We start from the raw sequence: 20,503 nt of genomic DNA, 5'->3' as shown, positions 1-20,503 counted from the left end.
GAGAAGACTTTTGCGCCTGCGCGGAAGCAAGGACGTTTCCGGCATTTACAGATTCAAATTAGTGGCGGGTTTGGACGGATCCGGAGCGTAGGTTTATCTGCTGGTGCCTAGGTTCTTGTTCATCTGCTCTCACCCATGGACCCTATCCAGAGCTTCTACTGCAAGTTGCGGTCTTTGGCCAGCACACTAGACTGCGAGACGGCCCGGCTGCAGCGAGCCCTGGACGGAGAGGAAAGCGGTGAGTGAGGCGGGCGGGCCGGGCCAGGTGAGGGTCTCCGCTTTTCAGCCGCATTTGGTGAGTTTCGCCGCCACTCGGACCGGCCCCCGGCGGCGGCCGGAAGGGTACCCACTACTAAAAATGTACCGATTGACCCAAGAGCTTATTTATTGACAGTGGCTAGAAGTGCTTTGAGAGAGATACCGGTGCGGATGCTGCGTCTATCGAAATGCTCAACGTTTGTCGTTAACATAGCTCTGCGGGATGCAAGTGCCACATTTATGATTTCTTTTTTAATGGACACATAATAATTGAACTATTTATGGGACGTGATTTATTCTTATGCTCCTCAATTGCATAGATGTGTCCGGTTTTAGTTCCATGGATAACCATAGTGCTGTTCTTTTTTAATTATTATTATTTTTTTAGTTGGTGATGGACCTTTATTTTATTCACTTGTTTATATGTGGTGCTGAGACTCGAACCCAGTGCTTCACACACGTGAGGCCAGCACTCTACCACTGAGCCACAACCCACTGTAGTGTTCTTCTCATGTGATGAAAGTAGCTTCTTATTATGTTAGTTACTATTATTGTAAAAGAGAGAACAGCCCTTATGAATAAAATCCTAAATTGCCAGGTTGAGCTCATAAATGTACACACATTTATACATGATGTGCCTTCAAGTCATGTTTAGTGCTTATCAGTAAAAACCATGTAAAAAGTTAATTTCTTTTTAAAAATGCAGCTATTTAGCATTGTTCTTTATACATGTGTAGTGACTTTTGTCTTACCTGTAGTGTCCACAGTTACAATAAACGTCCGTATTTTCCCCAGTAAATTATATTGCCAACACAAACACTAGCACTCAAGACTACTGTTGGTATGTATTACATGTATTATAGAAAACATGAAATTGTGGTAATTAGAGAAAATGATCACAGTTTCACCTTTTATGATTACATTGATGAATCATTGAATTGATTGACTTTTTAAAAAAGTATTTATTTTTTAGTTGTAGTTGGACACAGTACTTTATTTTATTTATTTTTATGTGGTGCTGAGGATCAAACCCAGGGCCTTGCACATGCTAGGTGAGCGCTCTACAACTGAGCCACAACCCCAGCCCTTGATTTTTAAAAAAACATGTAGTATTTTTTTTTAGTTGTAGTTGGACACAATACCTTTATTTATTTTTCTATGGCACTGAGGAATGAACCCAGTGCAGAGCCACACCCCCAGCCCCAAATTGACTTTTTTTTGGTACCTAGGATTGAACCCAGAGGTGTTTAACTACTGAGCCATTTCCCAAACCTTTTTATTATTATTATTATTTTTTAAGAGAGAGAATTTTTTAATATTTACTTTTTTTAGTTTTCAGCAGACACAACATCTTTATTTGTATGTGGTGCTGAGGATCGAACCCAGGCCGCACGCATGCCAGGCGAGCGCGCTACTGCTTGAGCCACATCCCCAGCCCCCTTTTTATTATTTCTCTTTTTTTTTGAGGCAGTGTCTTGCTAAGTTTATGACCCAACTTGAGGTGCTGAGGCTGGCCTTGAACTTGGTATCTTCCTGCCTCAGCCTCCTGAGTCACTGGGATTACAAACATGCACCATCACACCCTACTCAAATTGATTGACTATTAAATATCTTTGAGATGTCATTTTACATATAATAGAACTTACTATTAAAGAATTAGTTTGGTGATTTTTAGTATATTCACAGATTTGTGCAACTGTCATAATAAAAAGTTTAAATTTTTGTCACTTCCAAAACAATCCTCCATGCCTCCGTTCTTCCCCATAACCATATCCCCACCCACCACACTAGCTTTAGGTAACCATTAATCTATTTTCTGTTTTGGATTTGCTTATTCTGAACATTTCATATAATGGAATCTCATAACATGTAGTCTCTTGTGACTGAAATAGTGGCTTATTTCATTTAGCATAATTTTTCATGTTTATTCATGTTGTAATGTGTGTCAGTATTTCATTTTATTGCTGAATAATATTCAATTGTATGGATATACCAAATTTTGTTCATCTGCTCATCAGACTTGGGTTGTTTTTATTTCAAGCTATTGTAAATAATGCAGTTATAGACATTTATGTGTGGGCTGGGGCTGTGGCTCAATCGGTAGCGTGCTCGCCTGGCATGTGTGTGGCCCGGGTTCGATCCTCAGCATCACATACAAACAAAGATGTTGTGTCTGCCGAAATTAAAAAATTCTCTCTCTCTCTCTCTCTCAAAAAAAAAAAAAAAAAAAATTATGTGCAAGTTTTTATATGAACACATTTTTTTGTTCTTTTGGACATGCATATATCTAGAGGTGGAATTGCATGGTAATCCTATATTTAATTTTATGAAGAAAGGCAAATTTGCTTTCCAAAGTAGCTGCACCATTTTCATTTGCATCAGCAATGAGGGTTACAGTTTCTCCACATCCCCACCAATATTTGTTTGTTATTATCTGTCTTTTTGATTGTAGTTACTCTAGTGTGTATGAAGTGGAATCTCATCATGGTTGGGTTGTTTTGGGAATTTTAATTTTTTTTTTAGAAGGGGATTTTGTTATCTTGCATAAGCTAGATTCGAACCTCAAGCTCAGCATCCTCCTGACTCAGCCTCAAGAGTATCAGGGTTGACAGGCCTGGGCCACTGCACATTTGCATTTCCCTAATGAAAATTGGGAACTCCTAACAGCTAAAGAAAGAGATCATCAAAGTGAATGTGTTTCAGAAAAGAGAAATAGAGTTCTTTTAAAAACTACTTTTAATCACTATATGACCAACTGATTAATGACAAAAGAGACAGTGCAGTGAGTACAGGATCTCTCTCTTTTTTTTTTTTTTTTTTTGCAATTCTGGGTATTGAACCTCATGAATGCTCGGCAAGTCTTCTGTCACTGAGCTACATTCCCAACTCAAAAATGTCTTTTGAGGAAGCAGTGTCAGGTTGATTGGATGGTTATCTACATAGAAGAAAAGAATGAATCTTGATCCTTACTGTATTCTGTACAAAAAAAAAAAAAAAAATTCCAGATGGTTCTAACTCTAAATGTAAAAGAAAAAACCATAAAGCTGTTAAAAGAAAACATGAAAAAAATATGTATTATCATTGGCAAGGATTTTTAAAGTAGGAAACAAAAAGTATTCATCATAAAGGGAAAATTCGGCAAATAGGACTACTTTAGGATTAAGAAATTATATATGGTGGCCCATGTGTGTAATTTCAGCTACTTAGGAGGCTGATAGGAGGATCACAGGTTTAAGGCTAACTTGGCCAAACCTGGCCAATTAGCTTGACCTTTCATAAAATAAAAAGAGGAGGGATATAGCTCAGTGATAGAGTGCTTAACTAATTAGTGTGTGACCCCTTGTTTAATTGACAGCAACCCTGCCCCCTCACACACACATTATTAAAATTAAGAGAGTGGAAGCCAGGCGTGATGGTGCATGCCTGCAATCCCAGCCACTCAGGAGGAGCAGGAGGATGGCAAATTCAAAGCCAGCCTGCAAAAAAGCCAGGTGCTAAGCAATTCAGTGAGACCCTGTCTCTAATAAAATAGGGCTGGGGGTGGTCAAGTGCCCTTGAGTTCAATCCCTGGTACAAAAAAAAAAAAAAAGAGTGGAAAGGCAATGTAAAGAGTGGAAGATATTATAATACATGTTTCTGACAGAAGACTTATATCCAAAATGTATAGAGTAGCTGGGCATGGTGGCATGTGCCAGTAATCCCAGTGGCTTGGCAGGCTGATGTAGGAGGACTGTGAGATCAAAGCCAGCCTCGGAAACTAGTGAGGCCCTAAGCAATTTTGGTGAGACCCAGTCTCAAAATTTTAAAAAAAAAGGACTGGGGATGTGGCTCAGTGGTTAAATGCTCCTGTGTTCAATTCCCAGTACCGCCCCCCCCCCCAAAAAAAAAAACCCCTACAAATTAATAAGAAAAAGGCAGATAATACCATATAAAAATTCAAGCCTTACTTCAAATTATCTTCATATAGTCATTAAGTATATGAAAAATCATCAAATGTATTAGTCATCAAGGAAATGAAAATTAAATCCCAATATAGTACAATTGCATAAACTATTAGGATAACTAAAATTGAAAAGAGGAAAATACCAAGTGTTTGTAAAGATTTGTAAAAACTGGAACTGGCATGCACTGCTGTTGGGAGTGTAAATGGTAACAGCAAGTTGGAAAACCATCTGGCATTATGTACTAGAATTAAATATATGTATAACCCATAATACAGCACATATTCTAGGTCTTTGTTGCCAATATATGCACAATTCTTTACCCCAAGGACATGCTAAGGCTGAATGTGGCTCAGTGGTAGTGCACTTGCCTAACACGCGCAATCCCAAGCACTGTAATTAACAAACTAAAGAACCATATGATAAATATTTTTTTAAAAAAAGATGTTCTAGAAAAATTCAAAGCAAGAATATTCATAATAGTTTTAACAATAGAATAGATATGTTGTAGAGTGGAATATTGTTTAGCAATGAACATGGATGGATTAGATAAGAACAGAGGAATGTCATGTAAAATGTTGAATGAAAAAAGCCAATCACAAAAAAATACATATTATCTGAGTTCATTAAAGAAAGTTCATAAGCAGGTAAAACTTCATGGTTTTAGAATTCAGAGTAAGGTTTACCCTTAGGGGGCATGCCGCAGTCTGGCTGCAGCATAGTAAGTGGGGGGTGACGAGGAACTTGTGAAGATTGATACAGCAAGAGCGGGAGCCGCTTTATTGTGGGACAGTAGGGGTATATATACACAACTGAAAACACAGCTTAACTTAATTAACATAAACTAGATACAGCAGTCAACCAATAAGGAATCCTCATCATCTTAATTATACACAGCTTAACTTAATTGGCATAATCTAGACACAGCAGTAAGTCATTAAGGAATCTCCATTATCTTAATGGCTCGATGGTGTTACTTCTCAAGCCATTCCTCTTGGCAAAGTGCCATCTTGACTTGTCTGTGGCTCTCAACAGGGGAAGAGAGGGACTAAAAGTGGGCTTGTAAAATTTTTGTAATCCTCTTTCCCTTCCTCTTCTCTTCTTATTTATTGAGCTGAGGGCTGGTTATCCAGCTAACAATTTGTGAAGTTCCTCAAGTGATATACTTAAGATTTTTTGTTACAGCTGTATTATGTTATGGTTCGATAAAGGTTTTAAAGAATAGTCTTTTTTTTTTTTTTCAGCAGTTGACAAGAGATAAATTATAAGTAAATATCTACAAGGATTTTAAGAAACTACATTTAATCTTTTTATTTTTAATTTTTTTCTTCCTTATTTTTCTTGTATTTATTGAACTTTTTTTTCTTTCAACATATGTATTGAAGACTTTGATGATTATCCAGTGGGAATTTTACATGATCTTCATTCAGAAGTCCAGACTTTAAAGGTATTAATCCTACGATATTAATTTGTTGTATTTCTGTGGTAATTTTTTTTAGTTTAAGTAGAACTTAGAGAAATTGTAATATATTTTCTTTCCTCATAAAAGGATGATGTTAATATTCTTCTTGATAAAGCAAGATTGGAAAGTCAAGAAAACATTGGTTTCATAAAGGCAGCAAAAATATTGATGAAAAAAAATTCAACGGATATCATAAAAATAAGAGAGTTTTTCCAGAAGTATGGATATAATCCACGAGTCAAGGAAAGTTCAGGTTTGTTTGACTTTCATTTTATAGAATATGGCTTAGTATTTAAAAAGGCAACATGATAACAACTGTAGGCTTGGCCGTAGTTTTTAGTTCTATGTCTGCCATTATATGAATATCATTTCATAAACATTTATTCAAATCTCATTATGTGCTGGTCAGTGACACAATAGAAAAATGGGTTTTTCACCATGCTAAATGAGAACCAGCATCATGCTACATGAAAGACCTCTGACCTTTGTAAATGAAGAAGTACAACTCAGAATAATTTCTAGTCGATTCTGCCAATAAATAGCTGAGAAACTTTACAGCATGCTATTTCATTTTTCTGGTTCAGTTTCGTTTTCTATCTAATGAGCAATTTGGACTATATAAATCAGTAAAGTCCTTTTTTAGTTCTAAAATTCTAATGCAGGGTAGTATAGCACATTGTAGCCAAATTACCTTAGTGCAAATCTTTATTCTGCCACTACTTGCTGTATTATCTTGGCAAATTACTTAACCTTGTGTCTCAGTTTTTCATTTGTAAGGCAGGGGTGCTTTATGAGTTTTCATTGTATAAAGACTAAATGACATAAAATTTGCTTAGAACAATGCCTGGCCTGTCCATCATTCAATTATTAGCTGTTATTGTTCTGCTCATACTTCTAGATGAACAAATGACTAACTTTAATATGCTTCATTGTCTTCATGTCTGTAATAAAATGGTCTTTGTAGGGGCTGGGGCTGTGGCTTAGTGGCAGAGTGATTGCCTAGCACGCATGAGGCATTGGGTTTGATCCTTCACACCACATACAAAAAAAATAAGCAAATAAAATAAAGGCATGCTGGCCATCTACAACTACAAAAAAATTCTTTTAAAAAATGGTCTTTGTACATAAATAAAATATTAATTAAATTCAGTAAATATGTATTGGGATGCAGTTCATACGTGTACTTGCTTAGCATGTATGAGGCTGTGAGTTCAATGTCCAAAAAAAAAAAAAAAATTGGAGGATATGTTTGGAAGGTGTATTAAATAGTGCACATGGTATAATACAAAGTATAAAGTATTTCTTGTGAAACAGCCACACATTCAAATATTGGCTCTCCCAGTTTAACATGTGACCTTGAATAATTTCTCTGAATTGTTTTTCCTTCCTTGGGAAATGGGAATATAGTTCTATCATTGATTAAGCGTTAATAATGGTGATGGTCTTATTTTATTAATCTTATCAATGATAGCTCTATGATAAATACAACAGATTTTTGGCAACTCTTGTAATATTTCTTAGAATTTACAGAAAGCACAAAACCAGAACAGAATTCAGTAAATGAGAAACTCTTCCAAGACTCAGAAGCCATGTAATCATAGTATAAAACCTATAGATGGTTGAGATAGTATGTATGTTTCAAATGTTCTCCCATTATCTTCTCAACTGGGTTTTTTGATAAAGGTGTTCCAGACTGAAATAAGATAAAATTATTTTTGTGTAGTAGCCTTTCCTTTTTAATTTAAGCATCTGAAAATTAATGTTTTAAAATACCACTATACATTGTGTTAAATCTAGAAGAGAGCTGATTCTACACTTAATTAATTTCACACTAATTAATGATAGAATGGTGTCAGAATATATTAAGAAAAACTGGTAAATCACATTAATCAAAGAAGGAAATTGGCCTTTATTTTGGGAGTATTGATTTTTTCATCTTTAACACTTTAGTTTGCTTTCCCTCTCTAATATATGATCAAAATGGCATATGAGTAAGAGGTACATACCAGAAAATTACTGAAGGAATAATTGAAATAGAATTTTTTTTAGTTGCAGTTGGACACAATACCTTTATTTTACTTATTTATTTTTATGTGGTGCTGAGGATTGAACCCAGGGTCTTGCACGTGCGAGGCAGCGCTCTACCGCTTAGCCACAACTCCAGCCCATGAAATAGAATTTAAGATGTTCTGTTCTGCTGTTACCAGAATGTTACCTCTTTGATTCTTCCTCCTAGTTTGTGAACAAGAACTCACTAACTCTACCCAAGAGATGGCTAAATGTGAGGATTTTGAAAAGCCTGACGTGAAGGATGATATGTTTGATCCTTCTGTTCCAAGCAGTTCTGTTTCTAAGAAGATTCCACGTAGTCCACAACTTTCAGATTTTGGACTTGAGCGATATATGATATCCCAAGTTTTACCAAACCCTCCACAGGTAGTGAACAACCATAAGGAAGAGCCTGAAATTGAAACTCCACCTACCAGTCAGTCACTAGTTAAAATACTAAAAACTCCAAAATGTGCTCTAAAAATGGATGATTTTGAGTGTATAACTCTTAATGTAGAACATTTTGGTATCTCTGAACATACTTTCTGTTTAAATGAAGATTATACAATGGGACTTAAAAATGTGAAGAATATTAAAAGGTAAGCAACTTTATTAAAAGGTACATTTTTATTTTATTTCCTAAATATTTTGTATTTATTAATTTTTGTCCTCGATGCAATGTTTTAAACATTTTTCATTTAAAATGAACTACAAACTGTTGGTTTCTTTAGATGAGAGGCTACATAGAAGGAATCATGATACAAGCCTGAAAAAAGATGATATTTGTGGAAATAGGAAAGGGGAAAAAATTAAAGGAGTAAAATTAATAAGAGTTTGTGATTGCTTTGGTTAGAGTGGAGGGTCTAGGATAAACCCCAGATTTCTGGTTTATTGCCTTGGGATGATGCTAGGGAAAGCAACTAAGGTAAGAATACCTTCAGCTTGTGGGAAAAGGCAATGTCTGTGCATATTGATTTTTGAGGTGCCTGTAAATATTTATTTCCTCTTAAATATTTTAATAATAATTTGAAGCTTAATGTGAATTCAGTACTAGATTTAAAAGATCTGGATGTGATTAGTGTGGAAATGCTAATTAAAACCATGTGGGTTACAATGAACACGCCACTGATTAAAATAGCATCAAATACATGAAAATATGTTCATCATCACAAGCAATTAGAAAAATACAAATCAAAACTCCTCTAAGATTTCATCTCACTCCAGTCACAATGGCAGCTATTATGCATACAAACAACAATAAATGTTGGCAAGGATGGGGTGGGGTGTACACACTCATACATTGCTGGTAGGACTGCAAATTGGTGCAGCCAACATGGAAAACAGTATAGAGATTTCTTGGAAAATTGGGAATGGAACCACCATTTGACCCAGCTATCCCTCTTCTTGGTCTGTACCCAAAGGACTTAAAAACAGCATACTACAGGGACACAGCCACATCAATATTTATTGCAGCACAATTCACAATAGCTAAACTGTGGAACCAACCTAGATGCCTTTCAATAGATGGATAAAAAATATATGGCATATATACACAATGGAATATTAGTCAGCAATAAAAGAGAATAAAATCATGGCATTTGCAGGTAAATGGATGGAGTTAGAGAAGATAATGCTAAGTGAAGTTAGCCAATCCCCCAAAAAACCACATGCAGAATGTTTTCTTTGATATAAGGAGGATGATTCATAGTGGGATAGGGAGAGAGAGCATGGGAGGAATAGACAAACTCTAGATAGGGCAGAGGGTTTGGAGGGGAAGGGAGGGGGCATGGGGTAATTAATGATGGTGGAATGTGGTGATCATTATCCAAAGTAGAGGTATGAAGACATGAATTGGTGTGAATATACTTTGTATATAACCAGAGATATGAAAAATTGTGCTCTATATATGAAATAAGAATTGTAATGCATTCTGCTGTCGAATATAAATAAAAAAATAGCAAACAGTATCTAAGGACAAAATAATATAAATATATAATAAAGGTATTTTTGAAGTAAAGATTATTCAGTAGATTCTTCTGGGATAATTGGTTAAGTGGGAAAAGATCAAGTAATTTTTACCTCATATCAAAATAAATTATAGGTAGATCAAAAGTAAATATTTGCTTAAAAAGTAGAAGTAGCAATTTTATATATTAAACAATCAAAGAAAATACACTTGATCTACCAGTAATTTTAGTCTTGAAAAAAAATGACAAGTTTTTTTTTTGAGGGGGAGGTGGGTACCAAGGATTGAACTCAGGGGCACTAGACCTCTGAGCCACACCCCTCGCCCTATTTTGTATTTTATTTAGAGAGAGGGTCTCACCGAGTTGCTTAGCACCTCTCCAGATGCTGAGGCTGGCTTTGAATTTGTAATCCTCTTGCCTCAGCATCCTGAGCTGCTGGGATTACAGGCATGCACCACCTGTGCCTGGCAACAAATTCTTAATCTGTATCTGTGTACTAGTTGTAAAGTTCTACTTTATGGTTTTGAAGTTATGAAGTATGCAGTTCCTTTATTTGAAGTAATGAGAATTTATAGCTTTCCTTTAAGTCAGAGGTTGTTAACCTCTTTTGAACCATGGGGATGGACAGACGGACGGACGGACGGACGGACCGATGGGTGGGTGGATGGATGGATGGATACTTAAATAGTTTTGTTGTTCATTTTCTTAAAGGGCCAGGCAGGGTGGCATATACTTGTAATCCCAGTGAATTAGGAGGGAGTAGGATTGCAAGTTCAAGGCTAGCCTCAGCAATTTAGAAAGACTGTCTCAAAATAAAAAATAGAAAAAGGACTGGGGATGTAGTTCTATGGTCAAATGCCCCAAGTTCATTTCCCATTAGAAGAATAAAAGAGAAAGAAAAATGTTCCATGGGGCATCTTGTCCATAAAAGAGAACTGAACTAGTCCAAATTTATGTTATGTAATAAGAATTAAGTTTTATCCCAGAGGTTTAATGTTATTTTTTTTTACTTTATAATTTCCCTCTGAACCACACCAGTGAGAAGACCCTAGAAAGAGAACCCATGACCAATAATTTTTCTGTTACTCCTGGCCCCATAATTCAGCAGCTGGAAAAAAGTGGTGAGTGCAAACATCAAGCTTACTTTTATCTACAACTTAAACAGTATTAAAAAGAAATGGTTCTATCATCTTAGACACTTTATAGTTTTCCATATCTTTTTAATTTGTAATATCGAATTTTATAAAAATACCATCCCATTCAGGGTAAGCATGATTTCATGCAAGAGAAATATAAAATTTTCTGGTGTGTTTTTAATATTATTTTGGATTATGTTTAGTATTTGTTAGCTTTTTTGTTTCTAACGTTTTAACTTAAGACATATGTATTCTTTCACCAATCTTTTGATGTAGAGCCGTAGTACTTTTTTTTTCTTTTAGTTTAGCTTGAACCTATTGGTTAGAGTTATACATTATCTTTCTTACATAAATCACACCCAGAATACACCAGCTATCATTTCAATTTTTTTTTAAATGGTTCAATAACTTAAAGAAAATATTCATGCAGGTTTGTTTTGTGTGTGTGTGTGTGTGTGTGTGTGTGTGTGTGTGTGTATGCGTGCGCTAGGGATTGAACCCAGAAAAACATTGATTTTTTTTTTTTTTTTTATGAAAATACAAAATAAATCCTAGAGTTTTATGATTTCTCTGAATAATTATTTATTGCTGTCTGATCTATACCAAATTTATTGGTAGAGTTTTAAAATGTCTTTATCAGATCTTTCCAAAGTTTTGGACATATTTTCAGAAAAGTTCTTATTGTACTAATTTCACTGACATGTAATTAAATTATGTTATTAAATTAATAAGTACTGTTCGCTTAAACAGGTTTAAAAAATATACTGACTCATAGTAGCTTATAGCTCACCTTGTAAGAACATGATTGTATTAAAGAGCTGCTGATTGAAAAAAAATTTCTTTTGAGCCATCACCTCATATCATGCTCAACTCAACTCCCAATGAAATATGTAGACATTTTAGAAAATGAAGAACTCCTGAAAGTGGAATGGATTTATTAAAGAATAGACTGCTTATTAAAATCCTGTAGTAAATCACAGGTAATGTGTTTATTGGGGGAATAGAAAAAAGTAATCTAGTTAAAAGGAACTTTGTTAAAGTTATTGTATTTTGGTTTGACCCTGTTTTTATCCCACAAGAGTATCTTTATTACCATTTTCATAGCCCATACTTAATAAAATGCAGTAGTTTATTTATAGCTTACATTGTTTGCTATAGCCCACTCACTTCTTCTGGATTTAGCTGGGTTTTTTGCCTTTTGTGTGGTGGGGGGTACTGGGGGTCAAACCTAGGGGGCACCTTTCCACTGAGCTATATCCCCAACAATTTTTGTTTTCTGAAACAAGTTCTCACTAAATTGCTGAGGCTGGCATTGCACTTTCCATCCTCCTACCTCAGCCTCCTGAGTTGCTAGGATTACACATGTGAACCACCACACCCGGTTTAAACTAATCTTTTTTTTTCTTTTTTGTACCCGTGTCTGGACTCAGGAGCACTTGACCACTGAGCCACATCCTCAGCCCTGTTTTGTATTTTATTTAGAGACAGGGTCTCACTGATTGCTTAGCACCTTGCTTTTCATAAGGCTGACTTTGCACTTGCAATCCTCCTGCCTCAGCCTCCCCAGCTGCTGGAATTAAAGGCATGTACCACCACTCCTTGCTTAAACTCATTCTTGAATGATAATTTAGTTGGATAAAGATCACTAGATTGAGAGTTATTTTTCTTCAATATTGTGTTTAATATGCTGCTGAGCATTCTTTCTTTTTCTTTTTTCTTTTTTTAATACTGGGGATTGAATCTAGGGGTGATTTGCCACTGAGCTACATCCCTAGCCCATTTTTTAAGATAGGGTATCACTAAGTTGCTGAGGTTGGCCTCAAACTTGTAGTCCTCCTACCTCAGCCTCCTGAGTTTGTAGGATTACAAGTGTGTACCACCATACTTAGATTACACTTACATTTTTTAAGTTATTAATAATCAGCACATGGGGCTGGGGTTGTGGCTCAGTGGTAGAGTGCTTGCCTAGCATACATGAGGCACTGGGTTTGATCCTCAGCACCACATAAAAATAAAATAAAGATATTGTGTCCACCTAAAACTAAAAATAAATATTTAAAAAATAATAATAGTAAAGCACATGGGGGGTGTATTTAATGACACAGTGCTCTGAATTCCAATCCCTAGCACCACACACACACACACATACAAAAGCACAAATTATATTGACAATACTTATAATTTAAAAGTTGAAATCTTCTGTTTGTTTTCAAATCTTCATTTTCATGAACATTTTGTGTGTCTTCTAGATGTCGAGTGCACAAATTCCCCATTGGCACCTACATTCTGCACTCCTGGTTTGAAAATTCCTTCTACAAAGAACAGCACAGCTGTGGTAAATGCCTATAGAATTGAAAGCTCTAATCTTTCTCCTAATGACTCAGATACTACTTCCAGACTCCAACGGTCTGTTTTTGTTTGTTTTCTAACTCACATAAAACCTAGGTTTTTATTTTCCTTCCTTAAAGAGAAATAGGATTTTTATTTATTTTTAAATCAGCATTAGGAAGGAATAATTGACATGAAATAAACTACATATATTTGGAGTACAGAATTATATTTTGACACATGTATTCATTTATAAAACTACCAACACAAAAAAGAAAAAGAATATATGCATCATCCCTAAAAGATTCCTTGTGTTCCTTGATAACCCTCTCCTGACTCCCAAGAGGTTCTCATTTCAGTCTACTTTAGAAACTTAGATAAATCAGGAGAGATTACAATGTATTTCTTGAGGGTGTTTTACCAGCATAGATCAAGAACTTTAAAAAAAAAAATTTATACCTTTTAATCATGTGTCAGAATTTGTCCTAAACCCACCTAGGATAAAGATTCATAACAAGTTATAGGAAGAAATACGAAAAAAGGGAAACAATTTAAAATATCAAATGAAAGATAAGAAGAACTCAATAAGGCATCTCTATAAAACCAGATGAAAACAGATTAAAGAGTATTTTCAAGAAATATTTAAGCTTATGAAAAATTACATGTATGTGTTGTATAAACAACACATTGTTGTATACATTTTAAGAAAAATGAATGAGTAGAAATATAGTTCTCTGGGCAACAGGTTTATGAGTGTTTTAATGGGTTTTTTTTCCTCTCCAAAGTCTAGGTAACAAATTTATTATAATCAAATCACATCAGTTTATTATTTTTGTTTGTTTTGTGGTGCTGGGGATCAGACCCAGGGCCTCACACACTCTAGGCAGGTGCTCTACCACTGAGCTACATTCCCAGCCCAACCTTATTATTCTTTTTTTTTTTAAGAGAGAATTTTTTAGTATTTATTTTTCAGTTCACAACATCTTTGTATGTGGTGCTGAGGATCGAACCCGGGCCACACGTATGCCAGGCGAGCATGCTACCGCTTGAGCCACATCCCCAGCCCCCTAACCTTATTATTCTTTAGAGTCAGTATGAACACTTAGGACAACCAGTATTTTAGACAAACACTACTGTAGTGGGATATCTAACAGAACTATTTGGAGTGATGGAAATTATAATCTATGCTGTTAAAAATGGTAGCCACTAATTACATGTAGTTTTGGGGGCTTTAAAATGTGGCTACTGATCTGAGGAACTAATTTTTAATTTCTTAAGACTTTGTTTAATTTTAGTTAATTTATATTTATTTAGCCCCTGTGACTTAAATATTGGCCAGTACAGCTGTAGACAAACGCAGTGCTGGGTTATCAGTTGAAATGTCAGTTTATCTGTCTGCTGGCACTTGCCATTTACAATGAATTTACTTCTCATGTTTCTATTCATGTGGAAGGCACCCTGCTGACCTGAGAATCTTAACTTCTTTTTTTTATTAATAACTCTGGCCCTGGGGAGATGGAGTAATTTACCCAAGTAGTAATTTAGCATGAAAACTGCAAGTTGAGCTTCCTTCATATCTGCTTTCTTCTTGGGGGTAAGCCTGTTTGCTAGGGGGTGTGGAAACACTTGCTTATCATGCAAGGATTCTCATCTGGCCCAGTTTAGTGTTGCCTGAAATGGCAACATTTTATCTAAATCTGGAGTTTAGCCAACATTCCATATAGTTCTTACGTTGGTTCTTTTATTGGTAACGAAGATGGTATTTTGTCCAGCTTATGCCACTTCTTTGTCTTCGGTTTTGTTTAGAACACAGTTATAGAAGAAGAGGGTCATTTGGGGGCTTACTCAGGGACCCCAATAGAAATATCACTGTTTAATTTTTAAATTACTGCTATAACTCAATGATTTATTTTTATTTTCTAGGTATCCACAAATTATCCATTACCAAAAATAAATAGTTCATCAAATGATGTGGAAGTTGAAGATTACACTCCACTAGTTTTAAAATCAGATGAGTGCTTTGAGAATTTTATGGATCCCTTTTCTCCTACAATTTCTTCTTACGAGAATCTACTTAGAACACCTACACCCCCAGAAATAACTGCAATTCCAGAGGATATTCTCCAGGTTATTTTTTTAAGACAATTTTATTTTTTTCTGATATTAAAGACTTGAAACTGCATGTAAGCTGTCTTGTCATTAGGCTAATGTGCTGGCCCTTTAGTGTTGACACAATCTAAATTCTAGGCAGATAGGCCCTTCTAAGAACACCTGGTTTCTGAGCTTAGTATAAGCTAGTGACTTCCCATATTTTTAATGAGCTTCCCACATTTTTAGGGATGTTATACCAATGGGGCATGTTTCTCTTTACCTTTGAAAAGTATTCTTATCAATATTGTTCAGCTATGATTTCCACATTGACCATTATTCCATTAGAAGTGTTGCAGACAAAGTCAGAAATGTCATTCACCCTCAATTCTTCAGAGTAGGGTATCATTAATTACATATCAGTTTCTTGAACTTGAGGCTTCTTGGGCCTCAGCTTGAGAAACACTGGTTTACATGTAAATATCTGATTCTTGAATGTAAATTTGCCACTAGTTTTACTACTGATTTCTAACTGCCAACTGTACTAAATAACCAGTCTGATTTCTTTGACAATCCTCTTCTTTAACAGAGTGTTTGGCTGGTATTGCTTAGGCACATGAATTTTGTTTGTTTTGGTACCAGGGATTGAACCCAGAGGCACTCAACCACTGAGCCATATCCCCAGCCCTATTTTGTATTTTATTTAGAGACAGGGTCTCACTGAGTTGCTGAGTGCCTCACCATTGCTTGGGCTGGCTTTGAACTCATTATCCTCCTGTCTCAGCCTCCCAAGCCATTGGGATTACAGGCATGTGCCACCGCACCCGCATGTCCTTTTTATTTTTTATTTTGAGGCAAGGTCTCACTAAGCTGCTGAGCCTGGCTTTGAATTTGCAGTCCTCCTGCCTCAGCCTGCCAAGCCACTGGGATTACAGGCCTGCACCAACATGCCCAGCTGGCACATAGAAGTCTCAGTAACTACTCTAGAAAGGTTCCTGGCTTAAGAAAAGCCATAAGAAGGATAACCACTTGGGAAATTAACTAAATGTCATCAGAATTGAGCTACTTGGGGAAATAACCAAATGTCATCAGAATTGACCCAGGATAAGATATTTAATTATTTCTTATCCTGGCTTTTCTGCTTTTCTGGGCAATACCTACAATAGTTGAATGAGGAATGAGTATATCATGTTCCCATGGTTCATTCTTCTCAATTCTATTTGAAAGCAACAAAGCCTTGTATTTAATGTCACTTCTTTTTTTAATAATATGTATTTTTTTATTTGTAGATGGACACAATAACTATTTTACTCGTTTGTTTTTATGTGTTGCTGAGGATCAAACCCAGTGCCTCAATATACCAGGCAAGCACTCTACCACTAAGCTACAAACCCAACCCCTTTATGTCACTTCTTTTTGGGGGACAGGGGGTTTACTGGGGATTCAGCCCAGGGGCATGCGACCACTGAGCCACATCCCCAGCCCTATTTTTATTTAGAGACAGGGTCTCACTGAGTTGCTTAGCACCACACTTTTGCAGAGGCTGGCTTTGAAGTTGTGATCCTCCTGCCTCAGCCTCTCACGTCACTGGGATTATAGGCATGCACCACCATGCCCAGCTTCAATGTCACTTCTTTGTGTAGGAAAAGGATGCTGACATTTCAGTGTTTCCTTTTATGATCTTTATAACTGATGAGCTTTCTTTTAAACATTGTTTCAGATTTTTCACTAACAGCTTCAGCTTGTAAAGGCTTACTTGCTCTTGGGGATGTATTGGTTGCATTATCCTCAGTTAATGAGGATAATGCCTTTCAAACCTTTACATCCAGTTAAATTTCTAATATCTCAATGTTTTCATTGCTGTTGAATGTCTGCAGGCATGCTAAATAAGTGTTTTTGTTTTAAATAACCTTTAATTTTCCATGGCTTTTCTTGAATGTTTTCTAACATTTTCTATATTTGTTATGTTATTCATATGACTTGACAGAAAAAAAATTTGCTTGTTTTAGATTTTGTCAAAATACAACTCAAACCTAGCTACTCCAGTAGCAGTGAAGGCAGTGCCACCCAGGAGAGGTTTCCTCAAATACAAAAGACAGAATACCCAAGATGCTGGAGACAAAGAAAACTGGTGAAAGTGAGTATTCTACTGTTCTAAAGAAAATATGTGTTATTTGAGAGGACATTTTAAAACTAATATAGAATGATAGTAAAAATAGTTTATGGGCTGGGATTGAGGCTCGATGACAGAGCGCTTGCCTCACATGTATGAGGCATTGGGTTCAATCCTCAGCACCATGTAAAAATAAATAGATAAAGATACTGTGTCCATCAAAACTAAAAAAATATTTAAAAAAAAACAGTGGCTGGGGCTGAGCAGTAGAGCGTTTGCCTAGCACATGTGAGGGGCTGAGTTCGATCCTCAGCACCACATAAAAATAAAATATTGTGTCCAACTACAACTAAAAAAATTTTTTTTAAATAGTTCAGAATCAACATTTGCTAGTTTAGGCTAATAGCTTGTCTCTACTGTGTGTGTGTGTGTGGTGCTGGGGATTGAACCCAGGGTTTTGTGTGTGCAAGGCAAACACTCTACCAATTGAGCTGTGTCCCAGCCCATTGTCTTTTTGACATAGAATTTGTGATTCTTGGGCTGGGGATGTGGCTCAAGTGGTAGCACGCTTGCCTGGCATGCGTGCGGCCCGGGTTTGATCCTCAGCACCACATACAAAGATGTTGTGTCGCCAAAAAAAAAACTAAAAAATAAATATTAAAATTCTCTCTCTCTCTCTCCTCTCTCCTTCTCTCACACTCTCTTTAAAAAAAAAAAAAAAAAAAAAGAATTTGTGATTCTTGAATCTGATTCCCAAATTATCAAGTTTGATAATATCAGTGGGAATCTAATCCCAAACTCTCTTATAATTATTAAAATATGCATCCACAGTGTTGTGTCATCTGTCTTGTTGGAAGCTATTAATGTTTATTTGTATCTTTGTAGAATCTCTAGTGGATCTATCCAATTTAGAAACTGAACAGAATAAGGTAGAAGCAGAGATGGACTCAATTTATTAATTCTCCTCTTTCTTTCCTTTTTAAAAACTGATCAGTATTAAAGAGGAATATGGACATTTATGTCATTATATGCTTTTTATGAAATTTTGATTTGGTTTAAGATTAGTCTGATTGATATGTAGTTAGTTTAGTCACTGATGTTAAGTTGCCCCACTTAATCTACCAGAATAGACTAAGTAATAGCAGGGTATAGGACAAGTAATTTTAGAAATGTAAATGCTAGTTTGCTACCCATTACCCCTGATCTTCTTATGGCCAGGTGGCTGTTACCATTTTGTCATCTCGTGACTCAAAGTCATTTATATCTTTTGTTTAATCAGTGCTCTTTTAAGACTACTGCTATTTGCACATAACAGAAACACAGTTGAAACTTAGAAAAAGAGGAAAATTACCAGGTTAGGTAACTACACTGTCATCAGTGAAGGTGGAAGGAAGTCTTAGTTGAAGTCAGACATTCACTACTGTTACAGTGTTTTTCTTCTCTCTTCTCCCGTGTTTTACAGGGTTTTGGTTTCATTCTCTCACATCAACTCCTTCTGTCACATGGCAGCTGACCTTTCAAGCTCTACTCTCCAGCTTGGCCACTCAGCAGATCCTGAACCTCACTCTCTGGAAGGTTCCAACGTTTGGACCTGGGCCCACAGGCCTCCTATGTACCATTGGCTAGGGCCACAGGAGCCTTTAAAACTACCTAGCAGATTCAAACTGCCCCATCCATCAAGCTCAAGATCCATCTGATTAAAAACAGCAAAGAACTTTTCAAATTATAGTCAACAGGAAAGTAGTACCTACCATACTTTGGAGATAGCTAAAAACTTGAAATTAGTTGACATTTATGACTAGGTGCTTGAAAGGCTCGGCTTTAAGAAATTCAATATGGTAAAATTGCCTTCTTATAATTGTGTTTTGAAAGTCATGTGAAAGACCTGTGACATTGACCTGTGTTAATTTTGTCAGAAAATTGTCACTAAAACCTGATTTATTTCTTGGCCAGGAATTGCTATAGTTTTAAGTATGATTTTTGCTAAATATAGTGTAAGTTTTCAAAATATTATTTTCAAGGTAAAGCTGCTCTAGTGCACTTTATGTATGCTGATAACTGAAATTTATTATCAGCTTTTCATTCACTACTTATATGTAACAATCCATAGAACCAGATGAGATTACTGAAGGAGGAAGCAGTAGAAAGAGAGTAGAAAGAGGCAGAGTGATACAGCATAAGGGGGTTGGGAAAAGTGGTCAATTACTTTAATACTTAAGTAACAAGAGAACTGAGGATTGATCACTAGATTTGGCAAAGTTGATTTAACAACAGTAATTTTGGTGGAGTACTAGTGAGGGAAGTCTGGTGGATCTAAGAGGACAGGGGTGAGGAAATAGACAATGGCTTTAGACTGCTCTTTTGAGGTCTTGTTAATGAGGGGAAGAGAAACAGTGCCACTAGAGAGAGAGATGGAGCATAAAGACTTTTTAAAAATGAGCAAAAAAGAGATTTAGGCATTTGCCTGTAAGGAAGCTGCATTTGTTTTATGATGGCCTTGGGCCTTCAAATTTATTTTGTTAAATTTATTTTTTTCTGAATCTTTACTACCTTCCATGATCCTAGCTTGTTACTTAGAATAGTGATGCTTCCAGCTTTGGGATCTTTCAAGCACATGTCTTCATACTGCTGTTCAAATGAAATCCAGTATCCTGATTTGACCCCAGCTGATGTCTCCCTCCTGCAGTGTGATACCCTAGCCACACCACTACCATCTTTTGTTTTCCCCACTCTTCCTACATCAGGACCTTGGCAGACACTAGAATTTAGAACCCAGCATTTAGCAGAATCTCAATCCCTTAGCATTGCCAGTCAGTGACGGCAAAGGAGCCTAGAGAAAGTAGAAAAGAGCAGCACAATATCTTTTCTGGAGGTAGAGGAACACCTGGAGCTGCTTTTTACTACAGACACAGCCTGCCAAGTATGGAACCCTACACAAGACCCCTAACAAGAAGAATGAGGTGTGAGGACCCCCATGGTCAACCAAACTAACACCAGCTAGCTCTACCCCTGGACTTTCCAGTGAAAGGATCCATAAAAGTCCTTATGATTAAACTAGCTGAACTTTTCTGGTTATTTCAAACTTGTAAGAAAGAGTTCTGAATGATGTGTTTATCGGGTCTCAGATTAAATGTCATTTTATCAAAAACTTTATGTATCCT

General features: G+C 36.2%; 1 protein-coding gene across 1 annotated transcript; it reads left to right on the top strand.

The window, feature by feature from the left end:
• The first annotated feature begins 135 nt into the window (after nt 1-135).
• On the top strand, nt 136-19,210 carry Ska3 (spindle and kinetochore associated complex subunit 3). Its single transcript, XM_076872534.1, has 9 exons — nt 136-238; nt 5,585-5,646; nt 5,749-5,914; nt 7,898-8,309; nt 10,716-10,798; nt 13,063-13,148; nt 15,065-15,268; nt 17,239-17,366; nt 18,805-19,210. Exons 1-8 carry the CDS (start codon nt 136-138, stop codon nt 17,362-17,364), a joined length of 1,242 nt encoding a protein of 413 aa, XP_076728649.1. The 3' UTR covers nt 17,365-17,366; nt 18,805-19,210.
• The last annotated feature ends 1,293 nt before the right edge of the window (nt 19,211-20,503 follow it).

The sequence above is a fragment of the Callospermophilus lateralis genome, chromosome 12, assembly GCF_048772815.1.
Source record: "Callospermophilus lateralis isolate mCalLat2 chromosome 12, mCalLat2.hap1, whole genome shotgun sequence".
NCBI lineage: Eukaryota > Metazoa > Chordata > Mammalia > Rodentia > Sciuridae > Callospermophilus > Callospermophilus lateralis.
The sequence above is the reverse complement of the archived record's forward strand: the minus strand, read 5'-3'. Positions and strand labels throughout refer to the sequence as shown.

What these genes read in the sequence shown, in the direction of transcription:
- Ska3 (XM_076872534.1), top strand. Translation starts at nt 136, where the DNA reads ATGGACCCTATCCAGAGCTTCTACTGCAAGTTGCGGTCTTTGGCCAGC. An exon ending in CAGAAGTCCAGACTTTAAAG is followed by an intron (nt 5,647 to 5,748) that starts GTATTAATCCTA and finishes TCCTCATAAAAG; the next exon opens with GATGATGTTAATATTCTTCT. An exon ending in AATGTGAAGAATATTAAAAG is followed by an intron (nt 8,310 to 10,715) that starts GTAAGCAACTTT and finishes GAACCACACCAG; the next exon opens with TGAGAAGACCCTAGAAAGAG.